Below are 16,272 nucleotides of genomic sequence, written 5' to 3'. Positions count from 1 at the left end.
TCAGGGGGCTGAGCAAGACAGAGCCAAGGTTTTTTTTTTCTGATTTTTTTTTTTAAACATATGTCATCATCATCAATGGCTTTCCGTTTACTAGGCATTAACAGTTTGTTCTTGGCCTCTGCCAGATTACAAATAAAACCTCTGCAAATTAATTTGTAAGCAATATGCTAACCATATTCCTGGCCCAGGTCTAGCCCTTTGGGATGGGAAAAATATAGGGGAGTCAAAAATTAGGCGAAGATCACAGTGCAAAAGCAAACAATTTTAAAAGCCCAAAACTGCAATCAGCATGCCTGTTCTAGCAGAGGACTAGTATTCTGCTATTTATAATGTGCAGTAAGTGTCATCGAGCTTTTATTAAAACCACTTGCTTTGCAAAAGTAAACAACTCCTTTTTGTACTCCAGCAAATCATTCTCTTGATTCTCCTTCACATTTAATTTAAGCATACAGAGCCTTTGGCAGAAGTTACCAACCAATGCAGTGTACAACTTGGGACTGGAGTAGTCTGAGCAGTAAGAGATACGCCACTCAAGTCCTATATCCCTCTATTTTTGCATTGTACAGTCTTTCTGGGAGGAAAAAAAAAAAAAAAGAAAAAACAGCCGAACTCAACATGTTTATTACACTGGGCTTTGGTTAGATAGTAATTTCCTGGCTAATATATCATTTACAAAAGCCTTCCCTGAGTCTGCCCACTAAGAAATTGGCCTTTACAAATTTAATTCTAAATTCTTTTGTGGATTTTACTTGAAAAGGAAAGAAATCAGTGTAATAGTTTTGTTTATGAGTTCCAGGATAGTTTTTCAAAATAAAACGACTTGGTGATTTTTACTTCTCAATAACTTTGTGAGAGAAATCTCTACTGTAATACCAGGCTTAACTGTTCAGCAGTATAATACTAGCTTTGGCTGATGGTGATTTCAGAGTTTGGAGACCAAGGTGGAGAATGAATGAAGTGTTTTTTTCTGGTTAGTCACAGCTTTGATGTTTAAATACAGATTTGACTTTGTAAAACCACTAACCATGTATTTACTTCAGTATGTTCTCTACAGCTGGCCCAATACATAGGCAATAAAAAATAAATAGGTTTTGAATGAGGTTTTACACTTAATACAGAATAAAGTTGCTATTACAAAATAGCGTAGCTCTATTAAAGGTGATAACTTACCCTGTTATACATCAGCTGATGGTCTAACCCATTCCTGTAGATAATTCATCCTTGATTTCTCATAGAGTAAAAGTTCAGGTACAAAACTGAACCAGTATAGGAATGGTCTCCAACACGACTAATAGGTCATATCATTCCATCTCTATTCCTTGAACAGCCTAAAATGCTTTGACATGTAATACTTATCTTAGGGAGCAAAGAAAGCCCAACAAGACTGGTAAGGAATTAGACCAGTAAGTAGAAGAGCAAATAAAAGTAATAGTAGTTTAAAAAAAATGCAATAAATCAGTCTGAGCAAAATGCGTTCTCACCAGTCTAGCATGACACTAGTATTTTGTCAGTTTTTCTTTCCCTCTTAGTGTGAACACTCTGGATTTCAATCATTACTACCCTACTTTTTTAAAAAGTGTTTCTACAGTTTGCTGAATACATTTCAGATTCAAAGCCTGAATTTTGCTATCAAGCAGAATTTGTTTTAAATAAACAGATGTAGGTTTAAGGCTAAGAGTAGATAGAGTATAAGCTAGACATTTTGCTAGTCTTATTCAAACATGAAATAGTACGACAAAAATTCTAAAGCAAATAAGGATTAAAACTTTTGTATCTAGAATATAGTTCTATAAAACTATAAGTTAAGCTAATATGACATTGACTTGAAGAGATGCTTCTTCAGTTTGTTGCCTTGATAATGCTTAGGTCATTTATAGAGTGAGTATTTAAAATAAAGGTGTATATATACCTGAACTCAGCTTCAACAGTAAAAGTGCAGTCCCTTTAGTTAGAAATGAAAACCACACTCACTGTAGCATACGAACAGCAGCATATACGTGATTCCACATAGAACAGATGTGAATGTTCTCAGTACCAAGAAAATGCCAAAAAGCTCGGACTAGAGTCTTAACAGGATAAATATACTTCAGGATATTCTTTCTACCTGATATGCCTTTAAAATACAGTTTTCTATGCTCTATATATTCTGAAGCTGTACATGAAAATAAAGTTAAAACAAATTATTGTACTGTAATAGCAAGCTAGATACATTTAGCAGTTTGACCTTGTTTTTAAGCTTGGGATATATTTACACAATGCTGGATGAGAAATAGTTGAGTATTTGTGTGAACAGGTAAAATTAAATTCTTCCTGCCTGTACTAGAACCACAAGCTGGTTATTTTTGTCCTTTGTTGAAGGCCTTTCAGGGTAAACAGAGAAAACATTAGTGTATTGAACCATGTAAATGCATGGTCCCACAAGAATAGCTATTGAATAATGCAACATCCACACATGCTGTGGTAGGGAGATTACTTGTAAACTCTCTTTTCCTCATTTGCAGAAACAGCTGTGCATTTAAGCTTATTCTGAGTGCCTTGACTATGTGAGAGATGTTAGAAACAAGCCAGTGCTTCCGTATCTGCTGCAGTCCAAGCTTCGGGTTTGCACTGAAATGACAGAAGTAGAGATGGGTTTCTATAGATTGTTCTAAAGCAAACCCTGCTTCCCTCCCCACAACTCCACAGAAACAATTTCCCAAACCTCATAAAACTTTCAGCATTCTAATCATAGTGAACAAAAGGGAAAATCCAAACTATTAGATTATTACCTAGCAGTTGCGAATCCACCTTGACATTTTTGGCCTCACAAGACTCAAAACTCACTGCAAGTAAGAATATAGTATTTAATACTGGAACAATAGAAGACCAGTTCATAAGGTAGTCTGGGACTAATAGAGAGGAGTTATAGATTACCACAGAATGATTTGTAATCTCCACGTATTTTTTTTTAATCGAATGACAAATTAGTACTTCTTTGGGTGATAACCTGTGAGCAAGCCACTGGAAGTGGCAAAGCCCTTGTTTTGCCTGTTTTCTTCCAACGTGATGCAGAACTACTATTAAGGTTTTTGTGGAGAAGACACAAATTATAACTGGGTAGGGGAGCACACTTTGGATCAATTTCCATAAGTGACCATGACAGCAGTTGCACATAGGCCTCTTCTCGTTTCAGGATTCTGAGGAGGAGCAGTTTTACTGGTTTTCAGCAAGCTCTGGAGAAGGAGGCAGTGGAGGTAGATGTGGAAACTGCTTGAAAGTCTAGGCACCAAAACAAAAGCAGTTGTTATTTAAACAACAATAATAAGATGCCACATGCACTAATTTTTATTCACACAAGCTTGCCTTCACATAAATATATAAACTTCTGAATTATTACTGTCCATAGTTTCCAAGCTAACAAGTGTTAGACATTATCTCATGTTTGCGTATTAACATTCAGAAACCAAATGTCAGCAACATGCTATCTGCCCAGTAGGTTTTTACTTGAAGTAGAAAATACTCCTTGCATGCTCGTAATAACAACTTAGGAAAAAAAATAAACAACTTGTGTGCTATTGAAGGGAGTGCCTTACATCTAGAGGGATATTTGTTTACCTTGGATCATTACTAACTAACTGAATTTCTGGACCTTTCCCCCCTTAATAAATTCAGCCAAAAAACCACAAACCTGTGCATGTACATAGTCACTTAGTTTTAAAACAGGTGTACATTGCATGGCTGAGTAAACCAGCAGGTGCTGTAACAAAATTAAACTGTTATTATCATTTTCAACACATATGAAACAATCCTGATGATGTCTGGAGTGTATCATGCAGTGCAGATGTTGTTGTATTTTACTGCTGTTGCTTGGAGAGGAAAGCTTGTGTTCTATTTCTCTTCCAAAGCAAACAAACAAACAAAACAACAACAAAAACCACCACTACCAAACAAGTGAAACTGTATTTTTAAGATTCAAGTCAGTAAATTTGAATCAAAACCAAATATCCCAGAAAAAAAAAAAAAAGAAAAAAAAAGAAAAAGCAGCTGTGTTGCTGTCATAAATGCTAAGGTTCAGAAAAATTCATTCAAACCAAATATGCACACATTAATACAAAGGACAAAGTAGGAATATAATGCCTGTGTTCACTGCTTCACAGATTCAACCTTTTTAACATTTTATAGGCAAGAGGTAAAATAAAAAAGGTACTATATTCTCTCTTTTTTTTAATATGTTACTTTACATAGTTTCATTTACTTTTTAGTAAAATATTTTCAGCAGAAAGTCTTATCCATGATTAAATATCTGTGTTGAAGAATTTAAACTGTTTTGCTCATAGAGTAAAAATTTAAATCCTGTTAGCAACTAATGTTTTAACACATTTTTAGTCATGACAAATTCAGAGGAGGGAGAAGAAGCAGAGGGGGGAAGAGGAAATGGGAAAGATAAGTGGGACAAGTTTGGTGGTTAGGATTTTTTTTGTGGGTTTATTTCTAGCCATAGTACCTCCTAGCATTACTTATTTGCTTGCTTCTGTCAAAGTTTTTACTATTCTTTTAGCGTTACAATAGAGCCTCCTCGTGGTGAAAGAGCAGTCCACTCCTTCAAAGCCCAACTGTTTAAACACCATTCCTTTCTCATTTGAAAATGTCTTTTAATATGCCATCCAGGTCTAAAGCATACTGCAATACGCAAATCCACAATTAATACCATACTAAGTTTGAGTAAACTCATTTGAGTTTGAGAGTAACTCATTTGATACTTGTTCTCTCAGCTTTAGGAACCCTTAACTGAGGCACACTGGCTTTGAATTCCATTAGTTTGATAAAAGTTTCTGATCTTCTTCTCTTTGCCCTGCAAACAAGAAGCGAGCTTTAAATAGTATTTTTCTAACCCAATAAACTATCATAAGACAGCTTTAATATACAAAGTAAGGATTTTAACAATGATTTTTCTTCACAGGTTGTGACTTTTTCCCTGTTGTGAGAAGTGTCAATTTCAGGCTAAGATTCCTATCTTTACAAATCAATCCACCAAGCAAAAATTTCTTCAAACTGGAAGACTGCTCAGTCTTAGAGAACAATAATCTAGCTGGACTAAACTGTAAGTGAAACAGAATGAGTCATCCTGAATCCATGTAACCACTGATTTTCATCTTCCAGTCTTATAGATACTAGATGGATACTACTTCATCCCATACAGAATTAACTACAAATTTCTTCCACCAGCAAAACAGCTTTCAAATTGTTCTCAATGATATATACCTGTTATCAAAGCTGTGAAACCAACTAAAAGACACTATACAGATGTGTTAGTTTATAAAAATGATATTTTTTCAAGTAATATTGGAATTCTCAAGTGGATCCAATAACACATTTGTTTAGATTTTTCACATCACTGGATTTAAAAATTATTCTAATATGGAATGTGCTCAGTAGTGATTGCAAAGAATCAGGACTCAATTTAAAATTAGCACAAAACAAAACCACCAAAAACTAGGCCTAGCTTCACCAGAAGTACTTATTTGATACATGTTCATAGCAAGAATGAGAATCAGTTCCTATCATGCTGAGAACAAGCCTACACTTAGCTGGATGAAGAACAAGAGTCACTTTTGTTTATACTCAACACTATCCTTTCCAATGACACAGTGTGACTAACTTTATTACCAAGCAGTTAACGAGACTGTTCAGCGTAACAGCGACAAAGTATAAATATGATAACTTTCCTGGTAGGAGTAGGGCTTGCCAGAGCAATAGACAGGATTTGTAGCCAGTAAACAGACATCAGCAGTATAAATACTGCTTTTGATCTCCAAAAACCATTTGCTGTTATTATGGAGATACGCAAAAGCAGCTGCTATTGCATGAGTACTTTTCTTTTGAGAAATGCATACAGTTTTATGATTCTACAGGATTATCTTCTCCTTAAAGTTAAATAAACTAAATAACTCATAGCTATACTTCAGATATTAAGTTTAGGGAGAAAAGTAAAAAGTAAATGAAAATATTTTTGAAAAGTAAAATGAGAATATTGAAGAGTAAATGAAAATATTTTTCTTTTACCTTTGCTACAGTTGTGGCTTTCTTCTTGAATTATACCCATCACTTTGAGTTTTCCTCCCTTCACTTCACTCTGATAAAGCAATATAGAATTTCATGATAAAGCTTCTCTTTCGGTTTAAATATCGAGTATTAAGAAGATTACTTAACAGTTTGCAGAATAGAATTCTATATATTAGCTTAGATTTCTTATAACAAAACAAGAAAATTCTTGTAAAAATGTGAAGTTGTAGAGCCAGGCATAGTATATACCCAGAAATTCAACAAGTAAAAACAATACTTGATGGTTAACAACAAACTATTTAGAAAGTCATCTAATTGTTTGAGGACACTTTCAAGAACAACAGGACCCAGTACTAGATACACAAACAAAAACTATATAGGACCTAACAGTTTAAGAGCTAAATTGTACCTTTTTATGTTCTTTGATATTCTCATGGAAAATAGTTACTCAACCAATCAACTTGATTAACCATTAAACACCATGTGTTTTTATACCAGTATGTACAAATTTAGACCAATACAGTTTTGCCTACTCCTCCTTCCCAGAGGAAGAAAAAACACTGCTAACTTGTTCCCATTGACCAAGCTGCTGTCACCAATATAATTTCACTGACTTAACTACTGGTAAGAAAGAGGTTACTAATCAAATTTCAGTCCCATTGTGATCTCTGGATTTCTCTGAGGACATAGAGATTACCAGGGTAAGAGCCATGTTCCTCAGGACTTCAATTTTTGCAATTGTTTTTGATTATTTGCTCAGAGCAATCAAAAAATATCAGCCAAGATGGACTAAGACTCAGATTCAACATTACTGAAAAAGCATTCTGAACACAGACTAAAAGTGGCTTTTCATATGGGAAAGCATCAGCTTAGGTTTAAGGGATCAAAAAACAAGTCAGACTAAGCTGTCTATGCTGGGAGAGACAGACAGTTTTTTTTTTCCTTGAAATATTCACGTTCTATCCAAAAATGAAGAATAAATGAAACTGAATAAGTACATACAAAACTAACATAGTTCAAGACTGACCAACATCTCCATCTCTCATTTGCTCAGCTTCCTGTGCCCACAACCCAACTGTTTCTGCAGTTTTTCATTCACTACAATCATCCAGGAGACAAGGTTTCAATTTCCAAAGGGGAAAGCAGCATGGTATTTCTTCATCGCTTTTCACATCATTCTTTTCCTTGTAAGTTCACCTTTAAGAAGGTGATAGAATAATACAAGCAAAAGGTAATGGCAGTCCCCATACTGCCACTCCCATACTGGTGTTCATATGTTTGCCTCAAATCTAAGCACCTATAAAACTAACTCAAAAACCAGGACACTGAAGCAGTCTATGCACCATCAACTAAAATAGATTTTATTTGAAGAAAAAAAAATCTTAGTTTATTGTTTTTACCTGAACTTTTCCTGTCATTTCTTCTTGTGTGGGTATTTGGTAATGTACAATCACTGTAATACAATTTTCCAAAGAAGTTTTAAACATGCAAACACGTTTGATCTATAAGTCTTAATGTACACTGTGACAAGAATCCTTTTTAGAGCTTGTCAGAGCAGCAGAATATTACCTGTCCACACTCCCAAAACACATGGGACAGCAGTTTTATGGAAATGATAGACTTGCCAGGAACACTCAGTGCTGCCTCTGAGCAGCAACTATCTACCAAGTCAACCCAACCCACCCAGAACCATCTCAGAGGGGTTCTAAAAATCAAATACATCTCTGTAGGGAAGCAGCATGAGAAAATTTGCATTCTGAGCATGCTTGTCAAGATTTTTGGAATAACATTTTTCTAGACATCTTTTCCCCTCAGTAAATTTGTCCAATTGTAACGAATGCTTACTGTGCATTATTCTTGATTAAAGGGTGATATTTAGTCCCTTTAAGCAGCAGTCTCTCTCAGAATGAGGGAAGGGCTGCTCAGAAATCTCACTTTGTCACTTACATTGTTTATATGACAGTTGAGCTTATTAAAAACAAGCAAACAAACAAACAAACAACCTAGAGTTTGTAGTGCTCTGAAACATCTATTGTTATACCAATTTATTACAAAGGCAATTAAATTAATTTCTTATTCCCTGAAAGTAATGTAGTAGTAAAACAATGTGTTGAATATATAAAGTTTCCAGTTGTGTCCCATCATACAAGACTTTCAATTGTTTTAATTTCCAGATTTTTAAAATAATGCAAATCTGCTGATGGACATCGTCATACAGTGAAGACATGCTAATGTAACTTAAAAACAAAGAAACAAGCAACTGCCACGCCTATAAATATTTTGGAATCACAACTGTATTTTAATGATATTTTAAAAGAAAAAAGGTTGTTGACAATATGCTAGATGTATTTTGTATATTCTGCAGTATAGGAAATAGCATTCATGAGTTCCACATTAAATTTCAATACCTGAATTATTTGTAGTTGCTGAGTTTCGTCTTTCCACAGAGATCAGTCTGACTTCATCAGAACTAATAAAATAAAAAATATAAAACTTGGAGATGTATAAGAATCAATTCATTTCCAAACAGGCATTAAATATGGCGACACAAGTACATCAACAATGAAAAGTTGAACTTGTTGATTTTATTATTTTTCATTTTATTATTTATCAGTTTATTATTTAACAGTGAAATATGCAATTCAGGAGCGTTCATATTCTAGACATCTTTTATAGACATAAATTCTACTTGCTTCCATCTTAGTAAAATAACCAGTTATTCAGTTTGTTTCTTAAAAATAGGGGTATGCATTAACTGAAAGTCTGTCCACTAGTACTACATTTTGTGCTCTCCAAACTGTAACCATTAATTTCCCACATTGCACAAAACCCAACAACTTCATGACCTTAGTCTGTGTATCAAATTGCAGGTACACGGGGATCTATGAAGGTATATTTTGTTATCTCAGATCCAAGGTCATTTAATACTCAAAAATATCAAAAATAGATGCCCTTATGCAAACCAAAATGCATACCTGCTAATAGGTCAATTTTATAGTGTGGATAGCAAAGCAAATCCCAGCAGAATTTATATGATTATAATATATATATATGATATATGAATATATGTAATATATACAATATATATTATTTACTCTTATTATTAATGGCTAAGCTAGCCCAGTTGATCTGAGGTGTAAAACATCTAAGATGGACAGGAAACATATTATGTATAATTTTACTGAGAGAAAAAGATACCTAAGTGGGCATCTGTTCTACATTTGTGCTGTCCATTTTGAGGTGCACTTTATCTAGGACTTCCTGATGCCATGGGTCAGGAAGAACAGACATCAAATCAGCAGGGCAGAGCTACTTTATAAACAGGTTCTGCACATGCAGGTATTATATAAGTCGAGGAAATTTTAAGTATCCAGGATGCACCAGTTTTATTGCATCTGTTTTGATCAAAAGAACAGCAATTTAACACTGCAGACTCAGAAGATTTCCCAAAAGAAGAACCCTAGCCAGATTTTGTGACAATTAAACCGTATCAGCTCAGTTAAATATCAGCTCTTTCCTCTAGATACTTTGTTGTTGATTTCTAGTTATGATCAAGGAAATGACAACCATACTGGTCAAGCTGTGTCAAATTACTGGTTGGATCTTACTCATCTTTGATTAGGAACTATCAAATTCCCTTTGTGATTTTATTTTAGCCATGAGCAAAGATTAATTTGGTTATTTAGAAGGTAAAAAAACAAAACAAAACATTTTTCTGTAAAATAAAACTTGAAGTGAACATATTGAAAAATAAAAGTGATTACTACCTTTCAGAACAAAGTAAGGAATGTTGTGCATTCTTTGATCAATGTAAGTTTGAGATCAATGATTTAATATATTCTAACCTAAAGTTTCATAATAAATAGAAGTATTTATTGAATTTTGGATTTCTCTCATTCTATAAGTGTGCTATAAAATGAAATAAGTTTGTGATTTAAAAAAAAAAAAAAAAAAATTTCTATTAAGAAGTTACCTGGAAAATTTTCCTTCTATGAATACTAAAATACCTTTACAGAGACTTTTTTTCCTGACATTCAATAAGAAATCACTGCCCTAACAGACTTAACAGGTTGCCCAGAGATGCTGTGGAGTCTACTTCTCTGGAGATAATCAAAACCTGCCTGGATGCGATCCTGTGCAACATGCTCAGGGTGACCCTGCTTGAGTGGGGGGGTGTATTAGATGATCTCCAGAGGTCCCTTCCAACCTCAACCATTCTGTGATTCTGTGATATTTTTCTTGAAGCACTTTAAGAACTGATGATCTAGCGTCAGCTGCAATGGATAAATTGGAAATGCCAGGAACAGCACTGGACACCCAATGGCAATCAAGTTTAAATTCGATTATTAAAATGAATTTAACTGTCAATTAAAAAAATAAAGGAAAAAGAGTAATTTATTTTTTTTAAAGAAAATAAATGTCATCATAAATAGTTTGAAGCAATGTATGGATATTAACTACATTTCACTATTCAAATCTAAATATGTACCTTTTATATTCTGAAACACTTGCTGAAGTGAAATCAGTATGAGACGACAGCAAAAATGTATTTGAGGAACTTCCTTCTGTATTTATGATATTAGGAAAGAAAGCAGAGTGTCCAAGATGGTTTAGTATCCCATTTTGATAGTCTGCACTTGGAAGCATTATCTGATGGAGAAGAAAACAATACTGCATTGTCATAAAAGCTACGGTATAAACCTGGTCATATTTGTAGTGCAAAAGTAATCAAGGTGTATTTAAACACAACAACAAACCAAAAATTACCCAAAGTACACAATGATGCCAAAGTAAGTTAAAAAATAACCTGAAGCTTAATTTAGTTAAATAAATAAATAAATAAACCCAGACAACCTAATTTATTTAAAATTTTTAAAATAAGCATCTTAGTATATCTCATCCTATTTTATGCTTTCTGTTTAAAGATTTTGGGCAGAAACCAAGAAGATGTAAAGCAAATTTTGTAAAATACGCGAAAGCCTTTAACAAAATGACAAGCCTATGTTTGTCACATGCAACTCTTGTTACAATTTTAGATGTGAAAGACCAAAAGACTTAGACTCCAAAGGCTTCTTTTAAACAAGCATATTCCTGTAAAAGTGAGATTTGTCATGAAACATACAGTCAGCATGGAAGAGGATGTTGACAGTTCACAGAACTCATTCTCCCGTAAAAACACAATAAAATATGATCAACCTAATCACGAGAAATTTCTGTTCTTCATAATACTCAAATATTCCCACAAAAAAAAAGATGTTTTGTAAGCTTCTTTTAGTACTAATGTATCAATACCTTCCATGAAATGTACACATGTATTAACAGCTATGTTGCTAACACTTCCATTTATCATATTTTCAATTTGATAAATGCCTAAGAAATTAGTTTTTGACTTGCAGTTCCTGGCACCTATGCAACTGGTATATTATAGCTAAGTGGCTGATCAAAGGTAATGCAAAGGGGTAAGTATGCTGTATGTAGCTTTAGCTTTGTAAAAAAGAAGTCTGACCCTTTGACAGAAAAATTCCAATGACTCTCCAGCAAAACAGCATCAAAGCAAAAGCTGTCAACACATGAAGCATCTATGCTGTTCTGAGTTTGTTTAATCGTGATGACTGAAAAGAAATATACAATAATCAACTGAAAACAAACAAATCCTCAAAAGATCAACCTAACAACTCTGAACAGATTTTTCTGTTCTTAATGCAAGTGACAGCAACGTAGCTGTCACTGTAAACATCCACACTTATCTAGTAGTTTACAACTAGGCATTAATGCCTATACTAGCATATGCATCTGCATCATACCTGATGAACAGCTATGTTTGACAATGCTTCCTCCTGAAATATTATCACAGCATTAATACGTCTCTCAAGTTTTGATAGTTTCCTCTGCAACAGAAAAGAAACACAGTATTACTTCAAATGTTCACCTGAAATAAGGAAAGTTATATATTATTATTATTATAAGACAAGTAGATGGTGAAACAATTGCAATGAACAAAGGCTGAGAATAAAGCTATTATTAACTTATCTTTATGTCACACAAGATGAAAAGATTGCATACGTTTAGAGTCTTCTTTCTCTAAGGTAACATAACAATCATATGTGATACAAGCAAAACATTCACACAGTTATCCAAAGAAACTTACTAGGAATGTCATAGCTATTTCTCCATGGTTTTTTTTGCACTGCACTTGTAAAAGTCTTCTATTTAAACTTTCTAGTTTTTGATTAAAGAAGTCATTATTTAAAATATCCATCCGTTCATAAATTATAAGTCTGATCTATAATAAAAATAAAAAAAAATCAAATCTAAAAATTCATCAACATTGAAATGTGTGTGTGTATATACATATATATATATATACACAGTGTTAATTTTAGAATTGAGAAAGTTGCCCTCTATCCCTTCCTTCAGAATCTCAGTCTTTCCTCTCCAGTTCCAATGCAGAGAGGAGAAAGCTTTGTACTAGCAGAAATTGCTGTCAAATGAAGGACTAAGCTGGTATCCCTTAAATTCCCCATCTCCCAAGGATTCCTGACATCTAACTGATGAATTCAGCAGCACCTCCACAACTCCATGCTCTCCCTGTCTTTTTTTTTTTTTTTGTATAAACACAACTACTTCTTTCAGATCCTACTGATCACCTGATTTTTGTTTTTTTTTTTTTAATTTTTCACCCAGTTCTGGTTCCTCATCCCTTCCTACCAGCACCGAACGCCACTTAACCTGTTTCCACAGCCCTTCAGTATTTCCCTCCCCCCTTTCTACCCAGTCTCAAGCACATTTTCCTCCCAATGAAAATCTCCTTTTTATGTTGGACCAGGGCAAGGCAGCAGTAATGGAGCTAAAGGAGAATTTTCAGATATTCTCTGCAAATGGAGAAGGAAATCGTTATTACCTTGAGTAATTATTCCTACTTCTATCTTCTGGAAAGAACATAAGTCTGGTTTGTCTAAAGCAAATTACCAAATGCAGGAGCAAACCTACCGTTTGACACACTTTCAAGAAGTTATACGAAGATCCACTCACAAAGAAAATGTTACTTATATGAGTGCATCCAATTCTTTAATATTTTATGTGAAGTTTTGCCTTATATGTCAATCAAAAATATTTTAAATTTCAGATAAACAGAGAATCCATTCAAAATAATCCCCCCTTCAAACACCCATGTGATTCTCCCTAGAAAGACAGTCACCAACTCATTAGTCCTCCCCTGAAGTCATTAGCCCTCCCCACAAATACACCTTGTTATAAACATTAATGAATCTGTTTTAAAACACACACAAAACAACACTTCAAACATTCAAAGCACTGCAAATTACCTTTTCTAAAAGTTTTTCTTCTTTTTTTGACACTGTACAAACATTTTTTTGTGTGATTTCACTAGAAGTTTTCATGTATTTACAGAGGGTATTTTCCTTGCTTACGGAGCTTACCCTCTTCCTCTGAATGTTCGCTGAGGAGGAAAAAAAAAAAGAGAAACCTACATCATCTACATCAACCTTTCAAACCTCCTTCTACAGTACAACATAAAGAATTATAACTCAGGGAGGAACAGTATCATTCAAATCACCTGATGTGCCCCCTTAAACGTGCTGCAGTAGTTTGAACTAGAACTGGGACACAGTATTTTGTGCAAAAAGGCACAGAAACCAGGAACTCAGGCAAAAGTGTGAAGGGAAGGAGGAGGAGGTGGTGGTGGTAGCAGAAGATGATGATGACAATGACAGAAACAAGATTAGTTTGCTACTATTAACTTTTTCACTATTAAACTTTATCAGAGATACTTACTGAGATCTATTTTACCCCTCCTTTTTTTTTCCCCAGTGACAACAGCACTCTTTCTATGTTCATGAGACAAGCAAATGGAAGAAAGTAATGTTTTTCTTTTGCTGAAACAGCAAGATACGCCTGAAGGCTATTCCTACATTATTTTAGGTTAGTGCCTCTCAGCTCTCCTTTACTAAGAGCTCTTTGATATATCATGGAAAGCCTTCTCCTGGGAACAGGGATCCCTTAAGGCTTACCACCTGAGAAGCCAGCTTCTGAGGCATGTCAGAACCGTCATCTTATCATCAGCAGAAGAACTCTCTTCCTACCCTTCTTTCTCTAAGCCACATTCAAATGAAAAATAGGAAATTAATATTTAGGGATTTCAATGAGGTAATACTTTGTAGTCAAGGAAGAATCTTAAACCTGAAACTTAAAGATTCTACTTACCTTGCCAAAAGAACTATTCCTGCCTTGTTACTTGGCCATGCTCTATGTAAATTTAACAAGCATTTTATGACCGTACAACAGGTGTTTGGCATCATACCCAAGCAGAAGCACATCCAGAGAATGCGGCATTTCTGTTTTACTCCACTGATCACCACTCAAGCAGCAGCAATGGCAGCAGAGGCAGTTACTGAAGTAACAGGCAGGGCTGGAAGACAACTCCCTACCCCAAACAACGTAAAAGCCAATAAGCTAGCTGAAAATGAACAGGCTAGTAAAAACACTGGCCTCCAAAATATCTGAATATCTGATCATTTAGAAATGTAACTAAACTACCATTACAATACTAAGGGTGAAAAACTTGAAGTTGTTTTTTCTAAATAGAATATTAAGATGCAGAGTGCTATTAAGCAAACACAATCAAAACAAGATAATTAGGACTATATACAACAAATATCTTTCAAACTGAAGATGTACTTTAATTAGCCACCTATACTTTGGTAATGATTAAGAAGATTAAGAAGAGCTTCATTCTCCAGGGCATCGGCTGGTTTGCAACTGCTTCCTTCTTCCTCACTCCAAAAAGACCAAGAAGATCTCACCTCTTCCACCTCTAGCAGTTAGACTTGTATAATTGTCTTTTACAGTAATATTTAATTTTTAAATTGTCAGTTGTTCTAGGCAGTTTGCAGGGGGAAAGTTCTCTTGTCCCTTAGAGACTGAAGAGAGTCTCTACTTGTAAGCCCGAACAAGAAAAAGGACCAGGAGCTTCTGACAAAGAAAAGAACAAATAAGCAGATTGCACACTCTTTTCGTTGATAACTTTTTCCTCACCCTGCTATCAGCATTTCAATTGTTCTCCAGCAGTCAGGGACACATGTGACCGCATCCACCCGGGGAGTTTGGTACAACCCAGTTACAAGAAAACTTTCTGGCGTTCACCGGAGCTGCGTCAAGCAGCAGTCCGATCCTGTGCCGTGGCCCTGCTGCACCGCAACGGGTCCCCACCGCTCCCCACACGACTGGGAACTTCGAGAGGTGTCCTGGCCCAGCCCGGAGCCTTCTGAGGGGATGGGGCAAGGGAACCCCGGGCCTCACGCTACTGCCCGGGTGAACGAAGTAACCAAGAAGTAACCACAGCCGTGCCGGCACGCCGGCTCCCCGGCGGGAGAAGCGGGGCGATCCCGAGCCGGTCCCCTCAGCGCCCTTGGCGGGGCGGGACGAGGGGAACGGCGGGGCCTGAGGCGCGGCTCCGGGCGCGGCGCCCACCTCGCGGGTCCGGCGCAGCTCTTGCCGCCGCTCCTCTCAGCCCAGGCCTCAGCCCGCCGCTGTCCGCAGAGCCCCGGCCCTCAGCCGGAGCCGAGCAGGCGGGCCAAGGCTGGCCCCGGGGCTGGGGCTGCGGGCCCTGGTCGCTGCCGGCGCCCCGCCGATGCGGCGGCTCCATCCGTTTCTCCACGCGTGGCGAGCGGTTGGCGGAGCCGGTTGAGCTTTGTGCGGCCACAGACGTTCTGTGCTACCGGGCAGAACCACGACAGTGACGCCTCCGAGGCGGTGACCGACAGCCGGCCGGCTGAAGGGATGAAACGTTGCTGGGGGCGAAGCCAAGGCCACCAGCTCCTGTTCTCTGTCCCCTCTGGGCAGAATACTTTTTTTTTTTTCCTTTGCTTTCTCTGTTTTCTTTCTAAAGTAACATTTATTGCTTATTTGTTGTTATTATAAATAACAAACACAGGTCTGATGTATGTCCCTGCAGCTCGCGGCGCACTGTAAGCAGACATCTCCTTCTTGAGACACTGCCTTCCTTCACTTACCTGAAAAGTTAAGGCTGCCTTATCTTCTCATTGCTTCAGCCTTGCCCTTGATATTCAGTCATTTCGTGTTAGTTTTGATTTATCTGCTATTCTATAAGTGTCAGCAGCATTTGCTTTCAAGGTTGGGATTTCAAGTAGTATTTCATATGTTTGTCACTGCGAGGAGTCCAAAGTCATAAGAAGATGGGATGGCTTCCAA

At 36.4% G+C, this 16,272-nt stretch overlaps 1 protein-coding gene across 1 annotated transcript; it reads right to left on the bottom strand.

Annotated features, from left to right (window-relative positions):
* Window positions 1-3,521: 3,521 nt before the first annotated feature.
* On the bottom strand, window positions 3,522-15,706 carry ATF7IP2 (activating transcription factor 7 interacting protein 2). Its single transcript, XM_035548949.2, has 9 exons — window positions 15,532-15,706; window positions 13,368-13,501; window positions 12,191-12,325; window positions 11,847-11,930; window positions 10,532-10,692; window positions 8,451-8,512; window positions 7,443-7,495; window positions 6,043-6,112; window positions 3,522-4,831 (listed from the first exon to the last, which is right to left on the bottom strand). The coding sequence occupies exons 1-9, from the start codon at window positions 15,704-15,706 to the stop codon at window positions 4,794-4,796; spliced, it is 912 nt and encodes a 303-aa protein (XP_035404842.2). The 3' UTR covers window positions 3,522-4,793.
* Window positions 15,707-16,272: the final 566 nt, after the last annotated feature.

This window comes from Cygnus atratus, chromosome 15 (genome assembly GCF_013377495.2).
Source record: "Cygnus atratus isolate AKBS03 ecotype Queensland, Australia chromosome 15, CAtr_DNAZoo_HiC_assembly, whole genome shotgun sequence".
NCBI classification, from domain to species: domain Eukaryota; kingdom Metazoa; phylum Chordata; class Aves; order Anseriformes; family Anatidae; genus Cygnus; species Cygnus atratus.
The sequence above is the reverse complement of the archived record's forward strand: the minus strand, read 5'-3'. Positions and strand labels throughout refer to the sequence as shown.